The sequence below is a fragment of the Agelaius phoeniceus genome, chromosome 3 (genome assembly GCF_051311805.1).
Source record: "Agelaius phoeniceus isolate bAgePho1 chromosome 3, bAgePho1.hap1, whole genome shotgun sequence".
NCBI lineage: Eukaryota > Metazoa > Chordata > Aves > Passeriformes > Icteridae > Agelaius > Agelaius phoeniceus.
In genome coordinates, this window is record NC_135267.1 from 102,620,704 (window position 1) to 102,645,610 (window position 24,907).

Sequence of the window (24,907 nt, forward strand, 5' to 3'; positions counted from 1 at the left end):
TAACTCAGAACAGAGTTGGATCCTATAAGTGAGCACAGCACATCAGAAACCTGAATTGCCCTTTAAAATAATTTTCCTAATCAGTTGAGTCCTCAAATCTTGCTCTGTGTCCAGAATGAACTGAAAATCACAGCTGGATTTAACATAAAGACAAAATGAAGGAAGGAAATGTAGTGATGTAATTTATTACAGAAGTGCCTGATGACCAAATAAAAAGAGATCTCATAGAGACAGAGTTTTGGTTGACTGTAGCCTTTTAAGCAAAGTTACTTTATTTTGGATTAAAGAAAATCATGGGGGGAAAAAGGAAAGTATTTTGAAAAATATATTGAAAAAATAAAAGTATTCCTACAAAAATAGCATAAGCATGTATAATATCCAATGCTTCACTTCTGTTATGCAAAATGGTAGCTGCCCTGCAGGCACTTGGAATTTCCAGGCTCCTGGTCCCAGGTAAATAAATTCTCCTCTGTAATTTTTCTCATAACAACTTTATAGTGATAGGAGTTGACTGTATGTTAAATGGCTCCCTAAAAAAAAAATAATTAAAAAAAAACCCAAAAAAACCCAAAACAAACAACAAAAATAACAAATTTCCTTTTCACAGTGTGCCTTTTTACCAGCTTTGTGGTGGGGGAAAGACAGGATCACTCACAGGCTGACTTCCCAGCTTGCCTCTTGCACTAAACAGAAATATCTTGCCTGGTGTAGAGGAGCTGGGAGCAGTGGGACCAGGCACAAAACCTGCATTCATGTCACTCTTTTTTCTATACCTGCTGTGATAGAGCAGATAAATCCTTGTTCCTCACCAGCATTTTGCATTTTGGCTTGGGAAAGGCTGCTGCATTTCCAAGTGTGAGAGAGGGCAGATAAGGACTAGAGAGCTGATGCACTACCCCACTGTTTTTGCAGAGCTGCAAGGCAGAGAAGTGAAACCAAAGTCTGAGAGATGAATAGCAAGCTCTTCTGAGCACTCCCTGGCTGTGGAAGTGCCCTGCTGCCAATGCCAGGTGTGTTCAGGCCCAGTACTGCAGTTTTCTTCTGGAATGAAAGAGGAGAAAATGAAAGGAGCTTGCATTTGATCATCAGTCTAAGCAAAACTCAGTGTCACAGTGAAGAAGGCCCCAAAACCCCACTTTTTTAAAAGCAGGAATGACTAAAAAGAAAATCCAGTGTGGTGAGATGCTGAACACGACTTGTATCCTGCCCTCCCCCTTGCTCACCTCCCCCAGTCACCAGCAGCAGAGGGGCAGGATGAATGTGAAGGTCAGCCAGGAGAAATCCTCAAAGTCATGGAGCAGGATTCTTGGAATACCTTGCTCAGATCCTAAAGCTGACATTGCTCCTTACTGTTCTCTGCAGGATTCAGGCTTGTGCAAGCTGGTTTCAAGTCTATCTGCCAGCATGAAAATCGTGTGGTTGGTTCATGAACAGATTGGTCTCTGGTATTTCTTTTGCAAGCACACAACCTTAGATGGTCACTGGGGCTCGAGTGGTCTTGTATCTGTGAAGGGAGGTGAGAAAATCAGTGTTCATGACTGTTACATCAGACAAAGAGGTGGATCTGGAGCTTTTCTGGTGTGAATCAGAGAAGTAAATCAAAATGGCACCTCCTCTTGTGTTAAAACCCCCACAGCTTAATGAAATCTTATCTTTGCAGAGCAGAAATGCTTCCTGTGTCAGGAGAAGTACATTAAGAGAGAGGTGTTGAGGGAGCTGAAGTGCTAAGGAGTGAACTTCTGGAAATGCTCTGCACATGAAAACACTCCATGAATCAGTTATAAATGAGACTGACCTCTCATCCATCCATCCATCCATCCATCCATCCATCTGGAGCATTCCTCGCTTCAAAATTTGGGCTGCTCCCTATCCTGTCTCATATGGGAGGTGCTATTGATGAGCAGAAAAAAGGTATGTTTGCTTCAAATGTTTGTGGATAGAGAGCACAGGTTGTGAAGGTGCAGAAGGAAACACAGGAACTGCCTTTGCTAACAAAGAAATGCAGATTTCCAAACCATCTCTGCCCAGCCCTCCGTGGGAGGTTTGGTTTCTGTGTTTGCTTGGAATTCATAGTCGGTCTTGTCAAAAGATGATGGCTGTGTTGGAAATAATTATTTAGCAAACTCTGGTTGGCCGATTAAGTCTTTTTGGTGGGAGTTATTGGTTCTTTGAACAAATTTTGAAAATGGGCCCTCATGGAAATACAACCATACCAAATTGCAGTGAGGTGTTCTTGGGCCTTGACCACTAGAGAGGTCAAAAATGTGCACATACATCACTTCAATGTTGCTTGGGTTTTCCCTTGCGGACTGAAAATACCTGCAAAGACAGGCAGAAGTCAGCATTTCAGAAGATGATGATTTTTAATGGAGTCTGGGTCAAAGCCACAGCTTTGATAATAACAGCACCCTGGCCAGCAAATGTCCTGAGCCTGATTTCCAGCACCATGAGCAGGTGCTGTCTTGTGTCTCTTGTGGAGGGGCTAAGGGAGGGCACAAGGGGAGGAAACAGCATTTTGTCGTGCCACGCTTTGCACGGGCCTTGAAAGCCGTGCCGGTGTGATGCAAGTGGGCGAGAGAAGCTGCTGGAGGAAATGCTCCGGTCCCCGAATTTGCGAGGTGGTGGCTGGGCTGCCCGGCCTGGCGGCTCCCGCAGCCTCGCTCCCTCCCCTCGGCATCCTTCCCGCTGCCCCCGGCACCCTTCCCGCTGCCCCCAGCATCCTTCCCGCTGCCCCCGGCACCCTTCCCACTGCCCCTCGGCATCCGTCCCGCTGCCCTCGGCATCCTTCCCGCTGCCGCCGGCATCCTTCCCGCTGCCCCCAGCATCCTTCCCGCTTCCCCCGGCACCCTTCCCGCTGCCCCCAGCATCCTTCCCGCTGCCCCCGGCATCCGTCCCGCTGCCCTCGGCATCCTTCCCGCTGCCCCTCGGCATCCGTCCCGCTGCCCCCGGCACCCTTCCCGCTGCCCCCGGCACCCTTCCCGCTGCCCCCGGCATCCTTCCCGCCGCCCCCGGCCCCGTCCCGCCGGCCGCTGCCCCGCGGTGACCGACGTTGAACTGTCACAACCGTTCCGCGCTCCGCTCCGCCGGACACGGCACGGCTCCGCCCCGCACGGGAAGCGAACAAGGATTGTTCTGGCTGCCCTTTGGAGCTGGGAGTGCTCCTTTCCCGCCGCCATTGCTTCTTCGTCCTGAGCGTCCTTCCCGAGCGGGGTTGCGGCTCCCGCCGGAGGTGCCTGTGGCCGGCTTTTAGGGAGCGATGACGACGGTGCGGAGAGAGGCGTTCGGGCGGATGCCCCCGGAGAAGGGAGGCGAAGAGGTGGAGAAGTTCGTCCTACAGTCGGACAGCGTGAGAGTGGAGATCCTGTCTTTTGGGTGCATCATCACCACTCTGGAGACAAAAGACAGGGATGGGAAGTTTTCAGATATTGTCCTAGGATTTGACACTTTAGAAGGTGGGTCTTAATACGTTTCTTTGAAAAAAAAAATTAAAAACCCACAATCAGACAGTTTAACCAGCACTTACTGGTTTATTGCCACACTGCCTGACCTGCTTGTAAGGTGCCCCCCCCTCCAATCATGGGCTGAAGAGATACAGTTTCTGCTGCCTCTCCTGGGCTCTGTGGTGGACGTGGAACAGGGACACTGGTGGCAGTGTTCCACTCTGTTGGGGCAGCTCTGAGTCATTCCTTAACTGGCAGTGACAGAGGCCTTTTCTTCAAATCTGCAAAGAATACAAGATCCCATCAGGCTGTGTTAATCAAAGATGCTCACAACTAATGAGCTGTGTGTCCTGTGAAACGCTGGGACTGCAGTCACCTATTTAGCGCTGGAGAGAAGCAGAGAGGGACACTTTGGGTCCATAAGCAGGATGGGGAGGTCCTGGAGACTGCCCATCCCATTCCAGTGGTTCTATTTAACTGTGTGCTGTCTCTCTGGCCAGGTTACACGGGGAAGCACCCGTTCTTCGGTACTGTCGTGGGCCGCGTTGCCAACAGGATTGCAAACGGGAAGTTCAGCGTGGACGGGAAGGAGTATCAGCTGTTCATCAACAACGGGCCCAACAGCCTGCATGGGGGAGCCAAGGGATTTGACAAGGTGAAAATCCCAGTGTCCTGTCAGCATACAACCTGTGGGGCCATGGCAAGAGTGTGTGATGTCTGCACCCCTGAGCCCTGTAGCATTTTCTGGTGGTTACTGAGTTGATCAGGTTACTGAGTTAATCAGCTCAGAAAGTGCTGTGAGTGCAGAAACAGGGGGAAGTGAGACAGATCCTGCAAGCTGCTGGGTTGGCTTGTCTTTGCCTGAGTTTGCAGGACTCACTTATGTCATCCTTGGATGCTGAGCAGAGGGTTGCTGTGCTTCCTCTGTGTGACTGCAGCCCTGAGCCTCATGAGCCCCTGAGTTCTGACAGGGTTGTTCTGGCCAAGGTGCTGCTTCTGCACAGCCTAGGCTGGGACATAACAGTGAGGACCTACCCTCAGGAGCAATGGAGGCTCCCCAGGCACCAGCTGCACCACCTGGAATGCATCATGGAGTTGTGCAAGTGCCCAAAGAAAGTGTTCTGGGGAACAGTGGTCTGTCCATGCAGACTCATTTCCACCTGCAGTTTCTCGGCTGTTACCTGCCCATAGCTCCTCCCAGAGTCAGAAGGACATGAGTTTGCAGAAACTTATCATTGTTGCTTGCCTGTGACAGCACTCCCAAGTAAGGTGAGAGCAGGGTGGTGCTGCAGGTTCAGTCATTGCATTGCCCCCTTTGGTGCCTCTTTCATCCTGCAATATGTCCCCCAGGCTCTCACTCTGACTCACAGCAGAGGGGGATTAGATCAGGCCTGCAAAATGCCCCAGGATCCAGGATCACTGTCTCTCCTTCCCAGCCCTCCCCTATAACCTCCTGTGATGAAACAACCTTTCCCTGGCCCCAGGGCACTCAGCATTTTCTCTGTCCTCCCAAGAGCTGCTGCTCAAGTCAGGTATTTGTGTACAGATGGTAAGAGCAGTGGAGGATCTCTTCTCTTGAAAGCCTTGCTGATATCCCTGCTCCATTGCAGAGCAGGCTCAGAAGTTTCTGCTTTCCTGAAGCCTTGGGTTTTGTTGGATCAAATGCATTTGTAACCAGCAAGCAACAGATCCACCATTTCCCCTAAAGAGCACATGAATGTGCTGGTGCAACTGCTTTTGTGGGTTTAATGGGATTTTTTTTTGTGAAAGGAATCCAGGCTGATGAGAAAAAAGTCAGGGTGCCTGAAAAAAAAAATCACAGTGTGAACTGGCATCAGGTTGGGATGAAATGCTCCTCAGCAGCCTTAGAAAAAAGGGAGTACTGGGGATAGCTTGGCTGTTGTATCCCCAAAGAAGACAGTTTGGTTGGTTTAAAGTTTCTTTATACAGCCTGACACCTGTGATCTGCAGCTGAAAGCATGCATTTCCTCACACCCAGGGCTTCCAGACTGTCTTCTGCAGGCAGGGGATGCGGTGTCTTCTTCTGCTTCTTCACCATGCTTGCTTGCTGAAGTCTCACCAGCTTGCTGGGGACAAGGTAGTGACATCTCCCAGCTGGAGCTTGGTGTCCTCTGCTCCACAGGGCATGCTTGGACACCTGCCCAAGACCCCCTCCAGCCAGGAAACATTCACTGTTCAGAGACAGTGAGCCCTAACTGGTCTACCCTAACAAAGACCACATACTGGCATTTGGCTGTGATTATCTTGGTCATCTTCTGAGCTTTTCCTGATTTTGCAGACATCAGTGCTGCGGTCAGTGTGTGGTCTGATGAGAGCATCTTGCAGCTGCACTTACAGGGCTGCAGTGTGTGACCACACTGCTGGGGGATTTTTGAAAATAACTCTCTTATCTTAGAAAAAAAATAGTGATACCTGTACATTTCCTGGACTTTAATAGCTTTTTTTTCAAAGGACTTAAATAGAAACTCGTACTTAAAACCCGCAGCATCCTTACTGTAGCCATGGGAGCTGCAGTCAAACTGCATGCTGAGTAGGAGGGCCTACTCTGCAGCCAGGTGTTATTTGTCACCCTCAGATTCTGTGTTTGGTGAAAGTGCTGGCTTTTCACCATGCCCCCATATTGGTGATCTCTGTGTAGGACACGAGAGGGATCAACTCAACAGCGTTGAGCTGGCCCCTGTTCCTTAATCTGTCCACTTTGCTTAGACAGTAACTATTCCTCAGGGAAATGTGAAGGTTCAGAGAGCCTCTTGTTGCACATCCATCCTCCCAGCATGAGGCCCATGGCCAGGGCCAAACAGGCTGTCTGGGCAGCTGTGTACAGTGTGCTGGCTTGCTTCCCTTGCCAGCATGTTTGGCTCCAAGCTGAGCACTGGTGCTGGCTGCTGGCAACGACAAGAACCAGAGAGGTCCCAGCTCTCTGGATGTGTCTGACAGCATATCTGGTGCTGCTTAACCCAACCCCAGCCCCTGGGCAGGAGCCCCCACTGTGTTCTTACACTGTCCTAGTGCCAGTGCTGGGTGGCAGCTTGTTGAAGTGGTGTTGCACATGAGAAAATCCGTGGAAAGGGAGATAAGTCCAGCTGCAGGGCAAAAATCAAACATGTGGACTCTCAGGCATGGCATAACACAGGCTGGAACAGACCCCCTCAGACTGCCAAATTGCCTCCTTTGTTTGGCTGCTCCGTGGAAAGCTTGTTCCCTGCTGGTGGTCCTGGCTGACCAAGTGCTTGTGTTTTATTTGGAAAGGTAATTGAAAAAAGCCTTTGTTTCAGTGCAACATCCCTTGTGTGCCTTTTGTCCCTGTTTTTAGGCCATCCTGGGGCAGGAGGGAAGGGCACTGTGCTCCCATTCCTGTCCCACCAAGGCCATGCTCCATGCAGGTTCTCTGGAGCGCCGAGGTGCTCCCAAATGGCGTCCGCTTCTTCCGGCTCAGCCCCGACGGTGAGGAAGGCTACCCTGGTGACCTGAAAGTCTGGGTCACTTACACCCTTAGTGGCAGGGAGCTGGCCATCAAGTACCAGGCCCAGACCAGCAAGACAACCCCCATCAGCCTGACAAACCACTCCTACTTCAACCTGGCAGGGCAGGTAAGTGTGGGGAGATGGGCCCTGTGGAGACACACTGTGCATAGGAAGACAGCCTGGGGACCCATGGGATGGTCATTGGCACCAACGTGCTGGTCTGGGGACACATCATTCTTTTGAGGACACAGCAATGAAGGTTCTCTCTGTGCATCATGGGCTGCATGCAGGAACAGGACTAAATCATGTTGATCTCAGCTGAGGACACATTGTCTCAGGATTTCTTGAACAGAGACATCCAGCTGAGCATGTTGGTTCTCCTTTTGTGTGTAACTGGGGAATTTTGCTCTCTCCTCATCTCTTGGGAAGACTAAGGAGGAGGTGCTGAGCTGGCATGCCCTAGTGGTGGCCTGGCATTTCTTAGTTGTATTCTGTTGGCATTTCTGAGAGGGTGATGCAGGTTGAAATCAGGGCCTGGAGTGGCAGCACCAAAATACCCAGGTCAAAATGGGCAGAAGAAATATCACAGAGAGGGGTGTGAGGTAGCCAGGACTGCAGACTAGCAAGGTTGCAGCAGCAGGACGCAGAGAGCTCCCACACACCTGTACAGGGTCATGTCAACCATACAAGTGAATTGCAGCTGTGTTTTAATCTCACAGTTTATAACTGGGCTTGGAGGAAAAGGATCTGAGAAATAAAGTGTTGCTGGGCAGAGCCATAGGATAATACAGTGCAGTCACACTTGGGTGTGAGATAAAGGCTCTTAAAAGTGTTTGTGAGAGACAACTCAGCCCCTCTGAACAGGAGCCATGCCCAGGCTGCTGCCCTGAGAATGGCTGTGCAGTTGTTGGTGCTGGTGCTCCCAGGGGTGCAGTAATACCAACACTTGCAGTGTGCAACTCAGGCGTGTTCCACAGGAACAGGAGACCTTTGGGCACGAAATTGCTGCTCAGATTACATGGTGACCTGAAGGCTCAGCTTTGAGCCTGCTCCCCTTCCAGCCCAGCAGGTTCCTTGCCAGCATTCCTGAGGCTGTGGAAGAGGAGGAGCACACCCCTGCAGCAATGCAGATGAGACAGGAGGATGGGTTGCATTTCCCCTTGCTTGCTTCCTTCCCCTTCTCCCTGCTGCTGTGTGCTCAGTACCCAGCATGTTTTGGCTAGTCCGTCTGCAGGGTGGTAGCCCTCAGTGAGGTACAAGTACAGACTGATGGCCTCATCCCTGTGGCATTTACAGCTCCTAGGGCCCATGAAGGTTTTTGTCCAGGCTAGTACCTTTGTCCTGTGCCCAAGATCAAGATGGAATGAAGGCCAGGAGGTGCTCCAGGCACTACCAGATCAGCTGGGGCACGACTGTGGACTATCACTTCACAACTGTGCTTAGGGCTGCTTGAACAGGAATCCCAGCATTTCCCATCCTCCTGCAGGGCTCCCGGGATATCTATGACCACCAGATCTCCATTGAAGCAGATTCCTACCTGCCTGTGGATGACACCCAGATCCCTACTGGTAGGTGGTGCAGCACTTGTGGCACCAGGTGGAGGTGATCTTTCTGAGCAATGTTGGTGGGTGTGGGGAGCAGCACTGCCTGGCAAGGGGGACACACCAGCAGCCAGGGGACCCCAGGCACAGCAGGGCCCTCACCTTTGGGTGCAGTGCCACTGCACATGTGCCCCACTTCTCCCTGCTGCTTTCACCACGGAGCTGTTTCACATCTTAGTTGTGGCCAGCTTGCTACCCCTGCCTTTTGCAGTTCCTTCTTGTGTGGGTAGTCTTAGTCTTGGGGTGAAAATAAGATTTGTGCAATTGTTAAAGACAGACTCCTTGTGTGCAATACCTGCTGTATTTTATGTAAATGCCTGAATTGGAACATTTTCATTTTTTTTTCAAGGCACTTATTCTGCCCTCCATGCAAAACCCCTCACCTTTGGGTTGGGGTGACTGTTTTGCAGTGGGCTTAGTATGTCCTGGGGTTGTTTGTGCTGCTTTATCACAGGACACTGTATGCCCATAGCAGTCTTAACAAGGACAAGGGAGAAAATGCTGGGTTTGTACATATACAAACTTTCATGCGTTTTCTTGCTCCTTGTCTGTGCTTTGTCCCTGCTAAGTACTGCAGTGTCTCCAGGAGCTGCAAGCTATGCTGGGGGACAAATAGGCTTTGCTGGCATGTGGCTGAGTGGCTGAGCCTGCTGTTCCCCTTGCTTAGGGGAGGTGGCCGCTGTGCAGGGCACTGGATTTGATCTCCGGCAGCCTGTGGAGCTGGGCAAGCACTTGCAGAAGTTTCACCTGGATGGCTTTGACCACAATTTCTGCCTGCATCAGGGGCAGGATCGACGCCTTGTGGCCAGGTAGGCTGGGACCTTGGCAGGAGTCCCCAACCCTGGAGCCAGGGAGTGCCCATTCAGCCAGTCCCATGTCATCTTCCACTGGCATCTCTGCAGGGTTTTCCACCCGCCCACCGGCAGGACCATGGAGGTTCACACCACCCAGCCTGGTATCCAGTTTTACACTGGGAACTTCCTGGATGGCTCCCTGAAGGGCAAAGGTGCTGCCACATACCCCAAGCACTCGGCTTTCTGCCTGGAAACCCAGAACTGGCCCGATGCTGTTAACAAGGTGAGCTGTCCATTCCCCTCCCACAGGTTACCTGGGTCCTGTGGCAGGGGACATACCCCCACCACCCTCCGTGTCTCAGGGGCCCTAAATGCAGGAACAGAGTCTGCTTGTCAAGGGAGCACTGCAGACCCCAGAAGTGAGGCAGGCACAGGTCACAGTGGCTTTAGACAGGGGTCAGTCAGTGAAGCAGGGACTGTCCTTGTGCAACCCAGCTTCCCAAAGATGTGGGGTCTAGAGCAGATGGCCCCACTGGGGCCTTGTCACATCCTTCATATCTGAGTCATTCCTCACGGCCTGGATTCAACCAGTGGTGGGACTCACCCACTCAGCCCACTGGCAAGTGGTGGGTGGTTACACACTGCTGCTGGAAATGGCTGAGGGGAGCTGTGGGAATATGCCTTGGGAAGAACAAAGGGATTCAGCCATGCTTGCTGGTCCCACGGAATGTGTTCACAGTCACTGATGTGCTGCTGCTTCTCCCCAGCCTCACTTCCCCAATGCCCTACTCCATCCGGGTGAGGAATACAACCACACCACGTGGCTCGTGTTCAACACTGCTTGAGGAGAAGGGCTGCTGACTCCCAGCACTAAGAGGGGTAAGTGCCTCCAGCAGCTGAGCCAGAAATTCTGCCAGGTGCCAAACAGAGCTTTCCAACTACTCTGGGTGAATGCTTCTGATATGGGAGCCTTTATCCTCCTCTCTGGTTTTCACACGTGGTTTATGCTGGCTTTAGCTCCTGTCACCACCTCTGCTGCTATCTGGTTTGTGCAAAAGTCTCACACTCTGTCCAGCCTCTCACCCTGGGCATTGGGTTTTGTTTTGCAATAAAAATGCACTGAAAACACCTTAAGGGGCACAACATCACAGCTCCAACTACAGCAGGGAATATCTAGTAATATTCATGTGGAGCATGTGGGAAGGCTGATGCAGTTGTGGTTGTTTGTTACAACATCTGCTCCTTCCATCAAAGTGCTCTTTCCAAGTGGTGTGCAGTGCTCATGCAGGATAGCTTTAAGGAGGACAGTGTGCTGGGATTATCCCAGCTGGCTGCCCTGGATGCTCTGGTTAAACTCCTATGCTCTGTCTTGGTTGCTGAACCAAAGTGGCCACACCCATTTAGTCCTGAAGATACAACTGCAGGAGAAAACCCATCATCCTAACACTGTGTTTCCACATGAAATCTCCAAAATCTTTTATCAGGGAACTATGTGATGAAAACCTCCGTGTTTCTGAGGGTTCAGAAAATTGGCACAAGCCAGGGGATGACAGGACTGTCTTATTAGGGAGCTAGCCCACCCCCCAGGGAAACAGGCAGACAGTCCTTGCATTAGGCACTGTGTCCCACCTTCTCCTGCCATGCTGCTGCACCCAGGGCTTGCAGCACTTCACCAAGCTTCCTCAGCTGCAGAGATGCAGGAATGCCCTTGCCCCCGGGGGAAGTGCCTGGCCATCGGGCTTGCAAATGTGGCAGCCCTGTCACAGTCAGTTCTGCCACCCTGACACCGAAAGAAGGTGGCCTGCTACTCTCCTGCCCTGCACAGGTCACATTGCCTGTGAGGGCTGGTATCCCTTGCAGAACAAAGCTCACCAACAGGGAACACCAGATCGGAAACCAGGGGAACCGCATTTTCCCTGAGAGTGGGGTTTGCCCACCACACTGGAGACCTCAGATACACTTCCCTTGCCCCCTGCCCCCAGCCAGCCTGTGTGGGGTGTGCACATCCTGCCCAGAGGCACAGGGTCACAGCAGCACCAGTCCCACAATGCACCCCTGTGGCAGGGCATCTTTTCCAACTGCTCCCAAACACTGTGTGGAATTTGTGGTGAAATCCTTCCAAACTCAGGCCAGACCTCAATTTTGGACAGCACAGCTGCACAAAAGCACAGATGCCATCTTTGTCACTGCTCCCCCTCTGCACCTTACAAAGTGCTGGCTGTCCTTTGGAGTGGCTGCCCGCACCAGCACAGCCCCACTCCTTGCTCAGGTTCTCACGTGTGGGTTTAGAGGAACCCCAGCCCCCCCAGAGAGAGCCCAGGCTCTTCTGCTCAGTCTTCCAGTGTCTCTGGGTACTGAAAAACAGGTACCAGTAGAGCTGTCGTGTCAGTCTGCAGGTTTATTGTGGAGCAGGTTTGCCTTGAGAGTACAGAAAAGAAAAGGTGATGAAATTCCAGAGCAGGGGCGTACGTGTGCCTCTCACCAGGTACACAATGTACAACCAGTAAAATATTCCAAACACATATCACAGGCTTCAGGCATTTGGGCTAAATCACTGCAGGGTAACATTTGTGTCAGCTCTGCCACAGTGGGATTTGGTGAGTATGGCCAGAATCCGCCTCCAACACCAATGGCCATGGTGAGCCCCAGAGAGGATCCAGGCACAGTGAGGACCAGGAATAAAGGCCAGAGGATGCTGCAGCAGAACAGCACCTTCAGGATCTGGACTGTTGACTCATCCCCCAGAAAAGCTCCATGCAGTCATTAACAGGAAATCTGTTTCTTGAAAACCATGTGTTACCCCACGTGTAACAAAATCATCTTGCAACTTTATTTAAGCTGTTATGCTGTGGTTTACATAGTGGAAGCAAACTGCTGATAAGAGTTCATGAGAAGCCCAAAGAGGCCTGGCTTTCCATTTCAGTGCTTACTTGCTGCTGAAACTGGCCTTTATTTCTGCTAGATAGCCAATCCCAGCAAGAAGAAAAGATGCTTTTCACCCCTCTGCCTACCAGCTTTTTGTTCACAGTCCAACACTGTTGCCAGTCCCTTGCTGTGATCTGTGTTGAAGCGCTTTATCATGCAATTCCTTCATACAGAATGAGGACAATTTGACACATCTATACACAAATAATGACTCCTGCAGGTTGTGTATTTGCTGTAAGTAATTGGGATCATTCAACAAAGCCATCTCCAGGATAAGGGCTGCTTGACAATCATACCAGTTTCTGTGAAGCAGGTTAGAACTCCTGAAGGCAGCTGATAATCTTTAATTTTAATAATCTTCCCCTCAAAAAAGGAAAATACGCCTTGAGGTACTTTGAAGAATTTTCTTTACATCAATAGCCCAAAGAACTAAAATATGCAACACGTGAAAAGTAGCAATTGTCAAGTTATTAATCATTTCTATTACCTTTAAAGGTTTCTGCATATGTTATTTGTTTAGAAGATGTGTTTTGGAGGAAAGTTTATCCTTAGATTTTTGAGGCATCTGGTATCTACAGTCTAACACCAGAGATTGAGCTTTGCAGAATAAGCAGATCAGGCAGAAAAATGAATGCCCACTAAGTATCAAGAAATGAAAAGGGCATATGCAAATTTTTATCCATCTGCAGACAGAGATGGTATTTAAATTCCATTTCAAGGAGAACAGGAACTGATCCTTTCACCGAAGACCATTCAACAGTAGGTGTGAAAACTGACTACCTTGAGAAGACACCAGCTGGGTTTAGTGATTCCCATTTTAGACATTTTTCATCCACATTACATGGCACACAGCTAAAATTACCCAAACGTTAACAGAAGCAGCAGGGTTACTACAGAGAAGTTTTAGTTAAAAATACACATTTTATTTCAATGTGCCAATAAAAAAAGTCCCACATTTTCATATCACAGGAAGTTAATTCATACAATAAAAAGAGACCTGTGCTAGTCTATTGGTGTGACTAACTCAGAAGACCCAAATCATGCCAAATTTTAGTTGATATACTCTTCTATCTACATTCTTACATTTACAAAGACACCACAAAATCCCTTATAATAATGTAAGCAAAATAACTTTCTTCCTAAAAGATTAACTTCACAACTTTAATCCATTCTTTCAGGACTTGCACTTCGTTGAGGGCTTCCTGATGGTGAACGGCTGAAAGGAAAACAATCCACAATTAACATTTCAGTAGAAATGCTTGGGAATCACAAATACAGGAAAAAGCAACAGGAGTATACCCAGACTCTGGCTCCCTTTAAGTACTTCTTAAATAAAATAACCAGTCACTACTGACAAAAGTTAATGGGCTGATGATCTGGAGATAACACTTTTTTCTTTACTGTTATTTTTAAAATGAGATCACTGTAAGGCCATCCTAAGGGTATTATTAATAGTGACCTCCAAAGGGGCAAGATACTTCTTCACTGTTCTGATACAGCAGCTTGTCAAAACCTATCATGATGATCACTCAGCATTTAGGAGCACTTTTTCATGCCCTTGTGATTGTTTGACTTTAAAGTTGTAAAAATGAACTATTAAAGAATTCTAATTAGGGAAAAATGCTGCTGATTCTGTCACTCTCACACACACATTACTCTGCGCATATACACAGAGAGAGAAAACTATTTACAGACTTACTGCAAAAGAAAAAAATAATCTAACAGCAGTGAACATAACAGGCCCGATCATCCATTCCTGACTGCTGTGGCAGGGTACTCCACTCCATCTTCCTCAATGTCAATGTAGCTTTTAATGAGACTGAAAGCTGATTTCCTACATTTATTCTATGCTTTAAGCTCATCAGTCCCTGTGCAATAAAACTGTCAGTGAACCAAAAGGAGCAGACAACAAGACACTGCTACATAATCTTGAGCATTTATCACCACACATACATATTACCATATAGAAAGCCATAACCACAACATTATTGCTGTGAAGGAGATCACAGCAAAATACCTTTCCAGTACTTTCCTACAAGCAGCAGTCAAACTCCTCAGCAGAGATCAGTGCAGACACCAAAATGCCAGCTCTATGGAGTCTATGCTATTAGTAGGAGACCAACGTACCTTCTCTTTGGAGACGCTGACCGGGACTTGGACCGGCTGCCAAAACAGAACAGCACCAATGCAGCTTCAATGTCAAATCAACTTTTATGTTTAAAAAACCCCCAACCTACCAGAAAGTAAACTATAGGAATCTAGCCAGGTCTTTCCAATGGTAGTTTTCAGATCAACTTTTACTCTGACAGTGATTCTCCATTTATTTAGTGTGGAGTTGCTTTTTAAGCAACTTTCTTCAGCAGACAAACAGAAAAACAAGGGGTGGTACTAAGGTGATGCTTTGAGAAAAGCAACATCACCAGACTGCTGTTTTATGAAAAGCATTAACAGAGCTCAGGTCTTTATCTGATGGATAGAAAAATGTAACAGAACTGAGTACAAAGGCACAAAAATTAGTACTGTGTTGGAAACTACCAAGAGTTAATGAAAACCCGGAGACAGGTAAGGAACCCACCCCAAAGAGCTGCAGAGGAAATGCTGTAATTTCTGTCATATCACAAAGAGATTAGCTGGGGACCCACGTTAGGAGGATATTTTTCTAAAGGACCAGGCTCTGTTAATCATGCAAACCTAAATTTGAGATGCTACTGCAGGCTCTATGTGTGTGTGCTCACCTCTTAGCTGGCGAGCCAGACTTTGATCTGCCATGAGACCTAGACCTGCAAGAAAAAACACAGCTCAGCAGGGAAACAGAACATGCAGGTTCCCACGTTTGGGACAGCAGGATTCACACCCAGTGGATGAGCACTGTCATGCTGAGTACACAGAATCCTGTAAGTTTCCAGGGTTTTGCCTACTAAGTTTCCAAAGAAGTCTTTTTACATGGATGCTGCACATGTTGCTCTGTACTTTGGTTTGGTCCCTAGCTGATGACCAGTGTTTGCTGATGCAGGTGGGAGGAACACAGGAACAACCCAAATCCTGACCAGTATTTTCAGAGAGCTAATAAAAAGCCATGCTCTAAACTTGCAGGTTTTATTAGACTTGAGCAACATCTGCCACTGCAATTGCAGACAGCTCATTCCTAGAAGTATCTTCTCTGTGAAGTTCATCTTATATATCCACTTCAAGTTTTTTTTTTGAACTTTTGAACTTAATCCTTATGAAAAAAAATGTGGAAAATGTCCACCTTTGAGTGAGCTGCTGCACCACAGGAACATTAATATTGCCTGAAAGCCTCACTGAAATTTTGAGGTCCCCCAAGAAGTGTTCTACATTCCACATCCAAGGCTTCCCACAACAATTTCCAGATGTGTGTTGTGACACTGTCAAACCAGCAATGTCATGTACTCATTTAGTTGGTCTCCCTCATGAACCTAGAGCCTGTTTCTGGGTGCAATGCATTCCTTGGGCTCTTCTGTAAAGAAATAATCTTTCAATTACATAAGCACAATTATTCTGCCACTTCTGGCTAGTTGTAGATCTGTAACTTCCTATGCCTCAGTCACTTAATCCCTACTTACAATGCAAAGTGTCACACAACAGTCCAGAAGTGTCACTACAAGTATCCTTAACCCTGCAGAAATCCAGCATGGTACCAGAAGGAGAAAACAATGGTGCTAAAATCAAGATGTTTTCCTCTTAGAGAGTCTTCTGACTGTAGCTGTTTCTGGCCTCATCACTGACAGTGAACAGTGGTGAGCCATGAAGCACAGGCTGCTCTTACTTACTATCAAGTGAAGTTTAAGGGAACAAATAATATCCTGTGTTCCTTCAGAATCTGACTGTTGCTCCTGTGATACGTTTATTGGTACAAAATAATTCTGACAGGTGTTTATCTCAAATCAAAATCAGCTCCTGCAGATTTACACTGATATTCAACAGAGCTGGAATTGTAGCTGTAACACTCAGGACACCAGCAAGCCCTTCAAGACTTGCCAGGCTGCAGACAACCAAACATTAACACACCACTGGAAGGGCATCCTGCTTTCTCAGAAAAATAGTGGGAAGAATCCCAATCCTGTGTGTGCTACACAAAGAAAATGAAACTTTTGAGATTAATTCTACATTTGTTAGCTGTTAATGCAACCTGATCAAACCAGTATTTCTGATGCCTATGGGGACCTAGATATTAGTGGTGTGCAAAAGAATAAAAAGAGGAAGAACAATCTTCTGTGCTGCTTTTCAGAACTACAGACCCCTAAGTTAGTGAAGGGAAAACACATCTTTTCCTGGAAAAAAACCTTAACAGTTGTTAAGAGAGCCTAATGAGACTTCTAAGCAACTTTTGCCAACTACCTATAGTCACGTACCTGCTTCGGGGCCATGTAACAGATCTGGATCTAGATCTGGATCTTGATCTAGACCTGAAATTAAAAATTAAGATAAATTAAAAATAAATAAACTCAAGAAGCAATGACAATTACAGCACTATACAAATTAATGTCTACTTGTGAACTTAAGACATACATGATCATGGATCTACATGATCATTAGACATTTTAGCCAGAGAAATTCAATCGTGGTAGATGCCACTATCTCAAGGCAAGATCTCAAAACTCCTGTGAATTTAACTAGGATTATCAGAAACTTATAAAAGCATGCAGACTTCTAGAGGTCAGCATCTTTTGAAAGCTATTATCCAATACCTTTTGGAATCTAATTAAAACAAGAAAACAGCAACAAAAATAAATCACACAGTAAAAATCAGCACTAATTACCTTGATCTCTTCAAGGAACCCGACCGGGACCGGCGGGGAGACACAGACCTAGACCTACGAGGAGACACGGACCTGGACCTACGATAGGAAGCTGACCTGGACCTGCAGAGAAAACAATTCCAAGAGTTGTTCAAGTGTAGCTTTTTCTAGGCAAAAGAAGGAAACAGGAGTAAAAGACAAACTCAAACACACCTCCTACCACGGCTGCGGCTGCGTGACCGGGAATACCTTCTCCCTCGGGACCTCGAGCGGGATCTAGACCGGGACCTGGGTTTAGGTTAGAAAAAACAGGTATCAGCAGACAGCTGCAGCAACCCGCACGTGTGAGGCCCTGCTGAAGTCAAAACTTTTTTCAGACAACTAAAGAACTAGCATCTGTCAGTTGGAAAAATGTCTGGGCCTACTTGTCTTGAGCATTTTTACTACCTAGAAAAATGTTAAAAGCTGAATTACATTGCAGAATTACATTAGAATAGAAAACACTGTAATGCGTATTTAAAATAAACCTTGCAAGTTTGCAGGTCGACCCTCTTTGGCCCAAGGTCTAGCAGATCTAGACGATCTAGAAGTATCTATAGGCGAGCGCTGCATCTAGGTAGGTGTTCTCTTCAATCTAACGACGATCAAACTGACAGCCCAATGAGCCAGGGTGAGGCTTGATTGACGCAAGAAGATTTTTCTAGGTGGGAATGTGGTCAATCTGGTGTTCCTCTTTCTAAACCGGAGGGGGGCCCCAATTGAAAGCCAAATTTACTGTTACGGCGGTCACCGTCTCAAATTTTCTGCCCTTAAAGAATAAGGTGAAGCTACGTGTAGATGGCTCGAGGGGATCTGGCCTCTTATGCTGATCACCTCAAGGTCTAGGAGGATCTTAAGTGTCGGATTTGCAAGGCGCCTCAGCATGAAATCTTAAGGCTCGTGACATTCTGAATCAAGGCGACTGACTCAAACGAAGAAACCTGAAAGGTTTTGACCAGGTTGATTATTAAAATAGTAACATTTGATAGAAATAGCAACAAATTGTAATATACACCTATACATTTATTCTAGCGTTAAAGTTTAAAGAAAACTGGTGTAACATTGTGTTTTTTGCTAACAAGAACTACACAAAAGCGAGCTGGCGAAGCAACGCGGCCGCCCCGACCCCGCACGTACCTGCTCCTCCTTCGCCGGCTATAGCGGTGACAGTCATAGGCATAGTGGCCTTTCTCACCACACTCGTAGCATCTGTCGTTGGGGTCGAAGGGGCGCCGGGCGGGGGGCCGGTCGTAGCGGGAGCGGCGCGGCATCCCTGTGGATACTTCCACTCTGACTCTGGAGCCGCAGATCACCCTGCAACGAGTCCACGAAGGGTTTGGGTTACACCTCTCAGTCCATGACAGAACTACAAAAGCACAGGGACCAGCGAGATAAACCCCGCTTCTCTCTCAGAAGCCTCGGCAAACACGCGGAATGGACACGTACTTCCCGTCAAGTCCACGGACAGCATCTTCAGCATCCCGGGGGTCTTCGAACTCCACGAAGGCGAACCCCGGCGGGTTCCTGGCGATCCACACGGTTCTCAGCGGTCCATAATAGCTGAAAGCTCTCTCCAGCTCGCCTTTGCCGGCGCCCGTGCCCAGGTTGCCCACGTACACCTTGGTCTCTGCGGGGACAAGCGGACCGGGGGTCAGCGCGGGGCCGGGAGCGGGCTCAGCATCAGCCCCCGCCCCGCCCTCCCCCGGCCGCCGCCATCTTGTCCGCGCGGCCCCTTCCCGCCTTCACCGCGAGCGCCGCGCGCCCGGCCGCGCGCCCTCCCCCACGGCCGCTGACGCAAAATGGCGGCGGCGACAACGGCGGCGGCGGCCGCATCGCCTTCCTCCCCTCCCCACCGGCGCCCGGCACTCGGGAAGCTCCCCACGGTAATCGCCTCTCTCTCAGACCCGTCTCGCCTTCCCGCCCGCGCAGCCGCCCGCCGCCCGCGGCCCCCGGGAACTCTCACCGCCTCCATAGCGGCCGTAACGCGACATCCCGACGGCTCCGCCGCCCGCGCGCACGCGCCGCCGCACGCGCCTGCCCCCTGGCCTGCTCCCCCGCCTCCCCCGCGCCGCGCGGAGGCGCGCATGCGCCAGGGGCGGGCTTCTGAATGGGACTTGGGGCCTGAAATAGGAATTGAAGGAGTGAGTGGGAGCGCCTTTTCCTGAGAAAACGGAGTCCCTGTCCTGTTGCTGGTGCTGCAGGTGATCATCTGCCCGATGGAAGTAAAGCCAGCGGGGCCTTTCTGTCCTGGCACCTCCTGAGTGGGAGCAATCCTTGGACGCATCCAGTATTGGAGGTGATATCCCCATCAGCTGGTGCGTAGCCGTCGCTGGGGTGCAGGCCAGTGCTTATTCTTGGAGTGAAAACTATTAGATTTGCTCTCCCTGCTTTCTAATAAACGAGCTGTGACTGAAAGAAAGCAGTAGCTGAATGCAGTGGCACAAGCCATTCACACAATCCCTGTAGTACTGGAGAGGCTGAATTGAGACCCTCAAAAAGAAAGGAAAAAAAAAAGGAAATAGCTCCTTTAAGCTTCCAAAATATGACTGTCTAATTTTATACCCTTTATATTTTTTGTGTTAGCATTCACAAAACCATTGCGTGTTTGCGTTCACAAATTCCTAACAAATGAGCGAATCAGTGACTAGCAGCTTCTTTGGTTCATCCCCAGGAAGCTCTGCCTGAGTGCTGCTGAAACAGAGCAAGTGTGGGGTGGGTGTTGGAATCAAGCTTCCCACCTTCACGGCGGCACAGCAAAGCCTACTAAAAGCAACTCAACAACCAGGCAGCAAAAATACCTTATTTATATGTAGCAGATGCACAGAGCGTGCATCTACCCCTATTAACACACACGGACGAGGCACGGCCTGGCATGTGCAGGCCGCAATCTCACCGCGCCAGCAGGAGCAGCCCAGGAGCAAATCCAGCAGCTCCAGAGGGGCCGAAGGCAGCGGCATTGAAGTGCCACACGTGCCCCGACTCCTTGTTTTGCGACCCGGCCTGATGCGTGCAAGCCTCCGTGTCATTTATGTGCCTCCCCCCGCAGCTGTAAAACCCCGCACGGGAGCACTTGGTGCTAACCCGGGCCGGGGAAAGGCGCTCGGCGGCGGCGCCAGGAAGCGGCGGCACCGCCTGGGGCAGATCCCAGGGGCCCTCGGCGGGAACGCGAACGGGAACTGGGGCCGGTGAGCGGGAAAGCGGGATGGGGACCGGGGCTCCTGCCTCCGCCCAGCTGGGTCGTGCAGGCTCTTCCTGCCGGGAAGGCATTCCCGGGGAACAAAGCGCCCTCCAGCCCTTTGTGCTCCCCGAGCCGCGCTGCACCCGTCGCTCTGCGGCCCCGCTGGGGGGTGCTGGGCTGGGAATGCTGCACGGGGCGAAAGGAGTGGAACGGCACTTGCTGGTGCTCCAGCGCAGGGGATGAGGAGAGGGTAGGATAGCGCTTGTCCAAGGCGGCGGAAGGGCTCGGGCACCAGTGATGCGCCAGTGCCCAAAACAAAGGCGCTGAACTTTTACCTCCAAGGTTTTGTAACAAAGCAGAGCAATAGATGGAGTGTTGGATGCAACGGGAAAGCTTAATGTTACCAGAACAGTGGGGTTTGAGGCTTTGCTGTGTGCCTTTAAAAACAAGTGGACTCCATGGGGAATTACAGAAGTGCAGCTTTTTACAAACCACTTGTGTGAATGTCGCTTTTAAAAAAAAAGCAAAATTTGCCTTTTTTTTTTTAAAGACAAATCTTTACATAGTGGCAAACACAGTCCTGACGTGAAGAGTGTGAAAAATGCGTATTTTATGATTGGCTTTTTGCAAATATTAAAATGAATATGTGTTATGTTAGAAAATTAATATGCTGTATTAATTTGCTTAAGTAGTGTGTTAAATATAGTTTTAACATAAGGTTAAAATAGAAACTATGCTATGTAGGATACTTTTTTTCTAAAGAAAGGACTCGCACCAAGATAGCAGCCACAGGACACCTAAATCTTTCAGAGAATTTATTGCCCCATTATCAGAAGAAACGAACTTCTTCCTGCCCCGTTCAGCCATGAGACACATTAGGATTCAGAGGAAGAAGTTGACAATGACCAGGCAGAATCCTTTGTTGGAATGGAATTTATGCATCATGTATGAAGTGTATGAATATGCAACAGGGTGTTGTTTTTAAGGGTTAATGCTCTGTTAATGTGTGTCCTATTTTGGACTTATGTTGCCCAGAAAAAGGTACCCAGACATCCATAACTCTTTTTTGCTATTGTCTCATATTGTCCTAATCCAAATTGTCCAAAATTTTTATTACTCTAATTATATTGCTATTTTTATTACCATTTTATTACTATTAAAGTTTTAAAATTTTAAAACAAGTTTAAAATTTTAAAACAAGATTGGTGTTTTTCACAAAGAGCAAACCAAAAAGATTGCATCTGCTGACTGATCTGGTTGTTTTCTAGGTCCTGGATGTAGGAAATATGAATGACTGGCAGAGAAAAAGCCCTCTAGACTGGGAAACGTATGTGAACAAATTGGTCAAAGTTGTTGCAGTTGAGAAACATGAATATGAAGGATGGGTTTTAACAGTTGACCCAGTTTCTGCCACGTAAGTACCAAAGCTTTTATGAAAAGCAAGATTTTTAGGAGGAGAAAAGATTCCAAGGCTGAAGCAAACTTATTTAGAGCACAAAAATGGTTTGTTATCTTGTTAAGTTGCAGTTTCTGCTGATGGCTGCAGCCTCCTTGTCTTCTGGTTTGTACTTCCTGTGCACCTCATCTCTGGCTGAGCATGGGAAACTAAAAAACCCTTGATTTAGAACAAGCACTGCTTAGCAACAACTAAAATATCAGTGTGCTAGGAATGTTATTCTCACTGTAAATTCTAAACTCAGCACTGTGCCAGCTTCTAGGAGAATTGCTAAAAAATCAGCTCTCTACCAGTTGAATGCATGTGTTGAAGGTGAAAGTTCAGAGCTTGCAGCTAAGGCTTCAGCAAACCCAGCTACTCATGCTAAACAAGTAAAGCTAAGTGAACAGCATATTAAATCACACAGTATTATAATTCCAAGTGACTTACTCTAATTTAAAACTTAATATTTAGCTGTACTGTTACCTCTCAACAATCCATGTGTTAAAGATTGCTTTTGGTAATATACTAAACCCTGTTTCATGAAGAGTGCTGGAGTGTTTTCAGTGCTTTAGGTGTTGAAATCCTTAGCCTTTGTCCAGAGTTCTTACATTGATGCCTGGCTTTCCACTCCAGCCAGACACCCAGGAAGGTGTCAAGGCTTCTCTGGAGAGCAAGCAGGGAAAATCAGGGACACTGGACAGAAAGTGGTACCACACATCTCTGATATCCCAAGTGAGTAACTTGAAAACAGGGTTTGAAAGGCAAAATGCACCCGGGAGTAGGCAGAAATTTGTCTCCTTGCTGCCAGAGCTCTTTCATACCTTATTGGATGTGAGCTTGTCCTACATGAACACAAGCTGGAGGCTGAAAACTAAACCATTCAGCTTCTGATGTGTTTCAGAAGACTGGGTTGCTGCTTCAGCTCTGAAGTAGCTCCAGTAATCTCCTGAAGTTTCCTATCGTTTTGGTAAGGAAGGTGCATGGAGCTGTGAGTGATTCTGGTGATGGTCCAGGCCCAAATCAAGGCATATCTCACTGGACACATCCCCAAAAAAACTCATTACTTCACTAGCCTATTACTGCCACTAATGGTGGCAGTAATAGGCTAGTGAAGTGCTGGTATCAAGTTCTGGAATTTTGCTTCCCACAAGAGGAAGAAAATGGTTTCTGATGCTCTTTGTTGATATATGAGGGAGAGATCCTAGAAATATAACCAGCTGCCTTCCTACTTGCATTTTAGGAGTTCTGGGATGCAAGTGCCCTTGGGATAACACGAGGCTTCTATAATGTAAGCCTGAGCCTCCTGTAGTGTGTTCTGTTGTATTTTCATTTCATAAACTGGCAACAGTCATTAAAAAAATATTCTTTTGGCAATGATCAATAAATATTACTTTCTTCATTAAAAGGATCTGGTGTTGTTAGCTGTGTTCAGCATTCAAAGTACTGTATGTATGAAGGTATCACTGTTTCTGAATGTTGAAATGTTTTAGGTTCTTCAGCAGTGTTGGAAAGCTGCACAAAAATATTTAGATTTCCAGACTTGTCTTTATATTTTTTGAAGCAAAGTGTACATTAATATTCTGCTTGATAGTGTCTGGAGTAGTTTCAAATTCAAGACCAGCAATTCTCTGCAGAGCCCCACATTTTTAGTATTTTAAGGGTATAGCAGCATGCTTTTCAAAGGAAAATGCTGGGTGCTGGGTATTGCCTAAGTACCTGGGTTAGGGTGATGCTAATGAGCTCTTATCTCCAAAACCTTGGAAGCTGCTTCTCAATCTTCAGTCAAGAACAGGAACTTACACGATCTTCTTTCCTTGATAGCATTGTCCTTGCAACATTCCCAGAGAACGAGAAAGGATCCATCTCATTCGTCATGGGCCATGCTGTCCAAGAGGTGGAGGTCCTGCAGGAAGGGGACAGTGACATGGAGCAGCGCCTTGCTCGCATCGTCGCGCCCGAGGAAAGCCAAGCCTACAGCGCGGAGGAGCTGGAGAGGAGGAAGAACGCCTTGAAGACGTGGCTGGAGACAAACCACATCCCCGTGGGCGAGCAGGGGGAGCTGGGCAGGACGCTGAGCGTGGCGGGGGTGCTGAGCATCGAGCCCCCGTACGGCCCCGAGCAGTGCAGCAGCACCAACGAGATCATCCTGGCCCGAGTGCAGGGCCTGCTGCAGGGCTTCCTGCAACAGCAGCACTGAGGGCTCCTGCTGGGAGGCCTTTGGACTCCAGGAGCTCTCCTGGTTTAGGAACCACCCTCTTTTAGGAGCTCTCCTGGGTGTCAATATTCACTAGTTGCAGAAATGCTGCGTTTTGCGTACTTTCGTCTTGATTTTTTTGTATGTAAAGGAAGGAATAAAAAAGAATAAACTCAAAGCACAAGCATTTTTTCATGTGCTATTTTTATTAGAAGCAAACTTGGATAATGCTGATGTATTAAACTGATTTGTCAGTTTGTCAGTTTAGAGTTTTTGTAACAATATTGTAAAAGATGATCTATAATACATTTAAACTTTTCCGTTTAAATGTATTTAAATTTTAAATGTTAAATGTTTTCCCTTTAAAACTAGTTTAATTATCTAGTGCTGAAGGCATGTTTATTTGAACTGTTTACCAGATACTTTCCTTTTTTTCTTTAAGAAAGAGAATGATGAATTCCCAAACCAACTTAAAAAAAAAATTCAGAAAAAAAAATGTTTAGAAAGCTGTTTGTTTTGTTTTCCTGGCTGGTTGGTTGGTTGTTTTTCCCATTACTGTTCTCCTAGTTTAGAACATAAACTACAATGGATGTCCGAGTTTGTAAAATTATTAGGGAAGATTAGCAGGCAAGTAGCAGGTTTTAAAACGATTACCTGTCTATATTTGTTATTTTAGAACAGCAGTGCTTGGAAAAACAGTGTTCTGTAAAAGGAAAATGTATTGCAATTCAGTAAGTTTGTGTTTTTTAATGCTCTGTTTCTAGTTTATGCCAACATGTGATGCAGGAATCATTATGTGATTATTCTTGAGATTATTAATGCAGTGAGGAACATTAGAGCCCTCATTTATCTCAGTGTATTTGTTCTGCCTTATTAGGAGATAAGCACACTGGTATGCTCAAAAGCAGCTGGAAAGTCTGCCTAACCCTTGTTCCTAAAAGGCTCTCCTCATTCTTGCTAGGATTTACCTAAAATTACTTTTTATCTGTCAGGTTTATGTTGATTTTTAATTAAAAAATGTCTGCTGCCCATCCATTACTGTGTCTCCCTGGA

At 47.7% G+C, this 24,907-nt stretch overlaps 3 protein-coding genes and 1 long non-coding RNA gene across 10 annotated transcripts; 2 read left to right on the top strand and 2 right to left on the bottom strand.

Moving 5' to 3' along the window:
* Nucleotides 1-169: 169 nt before the first annotated feature.
* On the bottom strand, nt 170-3,906 carry LOC129117841 (uncharacterized). Of its 3 annotated transcripts, none has more exons than XR_013181529.1 (4): nt 3,548-3,906; nt 3,065-3,388; nt 1,224-2,319; nt 170-1,041 (listed from the first exon to the last, which is right to left on the bottom strand). It is a non-coding gene; the product is annotated as an uncharacterized LOC129117841 (long non-coding RNA). The 3 variants fall into 3 exon arrangements; XR_013181528.1 differs by having other exon boundaries at nt 3,049-3,388; nt 3,524-3,906; XR_008533922.2 differs by having other exon boundaries at nt 3,524-3,905.
* On the top strand, nt 1,785-17,181 carry GALM (galactose mutarotase). 3 transcript variants are annotated; one of them, XM_077176029.1, is made up of 8 exons: nt 1,785-1,911; nt 3,941-4,095; nt 6,845-7,051; nt 8,412-8,493; nt 9,194-9,335; nt 9,429-9,603; nt 10,088-10,199; nt 13,424-13,595. In XM_077176029.1, the coding sequence occupies exons 1-7, from the start codon at nt 1,785-1,787 to the stop codon at nt 10,163-10,165; spliced, it is 966 nt and encodes a 321-aa protein (XP_077032144.1). In that variant the 3' UTR covers nt 10,166-10,199; nt 13,424-13,595. The 3 variants fall into 3 exon arrangements, with proteins under 3 accessions (XP_077032144.1, XP_054484722.1, XP_054484721.1); XM_054628747.2 differs by lacking the exons at nt 1,785-1,911; nt 13,424-13,595 and adding exons at nt 3,257-3,452; nt 17,042-17,181; XM_054628746.2 differs by lacking the exon at nt 1,785-1,911 and adding an exon at nt 3,257-3,452.
* On the bottom strand, nt 13,147-19,121 carry LOC129117839 (serine/arginine-rich splicing factor 7). The gene is made up of 9 exons (XM_054628748.2): nt 19,008-19,121; nt 18,491-18,671; nt 18,182-18,358; nt 17,219-17,293; nt 17,027-17,128; nt 16,619-16,672; nt 14,981-15,025; nt 14,373-14,408; nt 13,147-13,461 (listed from the first exon to the last, which is right to left on the bottom strand). Exons 1-9 carry the CDS (start codon nt 19,033-19,035, stop codon nt 13,407-13,409), a joined length of 753 nt encoding a protein of 250 aa, XP_054484723.1. The 5' UTR covers nt 19,036-19,121; the 3' UTR covers nt 13,147-13,406.
* On the top strand, nt 18,667-24,889 carry GEMIN6 (gem nuclear organelle associated protein 6). 3 transcript variants are annotated; one of them, XM_077176030.1, is made up of 3 exons: nt 18,667-18,927; nt 21,491-21,636; nt 23,482-24,889. In XM_077176030.1, the coding sequence occupies exons 1-3, from the start codon at nt 18,844-18,846 to the stop codon at nt 23,855-23,857; spliced, it is 606 nt and encodes a 201-aa protein (XP_077032145.1). In that variant the 5' UTR covers nt 18,667-18,843; the 3' UTR covers nt 23,858-24,889. The 3 variants fall into 3 exon arrangements, with proteins under 3 accessions (XP_077032145.1, XP_054484724.1, XP_054484725.1); XM_054628749.2 differs by lacking the exon at nt 18,667-18,927 and adding an exon at nt 19,143-19,359; XM_054628750.2 differs by lacking the exon at nt 18,667-18,927 and adding an exon at nt 19,415-20,229.
* The last annotated feature ends 18 nt before the right edge of the window (nt 24,890-24,907 follow it).

Excerpts from the sequence above, each read along its gene's own strand:
- GALM (XM_054628747.2), top strand. The coding sequence starts at position 3,257 with ATGACGACGGTGCGGAGAGAGGCGTTCGGGCGGATGCCCCCGGAGAAG. Across the intron at positions 3,453-3,940 it reads AGGATTTGACACTTTAGAAG|GTTACACGGGGAAGCACCCG; the intron begins GTGGGTCTTAAT and ends CTCTCTGGCCAG. Across the intron at positions 4,096-6,844 it reads GAGCCAAGGGATTTGACAAG|GTTCTCTGGAGCGCCGAGGT; the intron begins GTGAAAATCCCA and ends TGCTCCATGCAG.
- GEMIN6 (XM_077176030.1), top strand. The coding sequence starts at position 18,844 with ATGGCGGCGGCGACAACGGCGGCGGCGGCCGCATCGCCTTCCTCCCCT. Across the intron at positions 18,928-21,490 it reads CACTCGGGAAGCTCCCCACG|GTCCTGGATGTAGGAAATAT; the intron begins GTAATCGCCTCT and ends GTTGTTTTCTAG. Across the intron at positions 21,637-23,481 it reads GTTGACCCAGTTTCTGCCAC|CATTGTCCTTGCAACATTCC; the intron begins GTAAGTACCAAA and ends TTTCCTTGATAG.
- LOC129117839 (XM_054628748.2), bottom strand. The coding sequence starts at position 19,035 with ATGTCGCGTTACGGCCGCTATGGAGGCG. Across the intron at positions 18,359-18,490 it reads GTCCGTGGACTTGACGGGAA|GGTGATCTGCGGCTCCAGAG; the intron begins GTACGTGTCCAT and ends GACTCGTTGCAG. Across the intron at positions 14,409-14,980 it reads TCTGGCTCGCCAGCTAAGAG|CCGGTCCAAGTCCCGGTCAG; the intron begins GTGAGCACACAC and ends CTGTTTTGGCAG.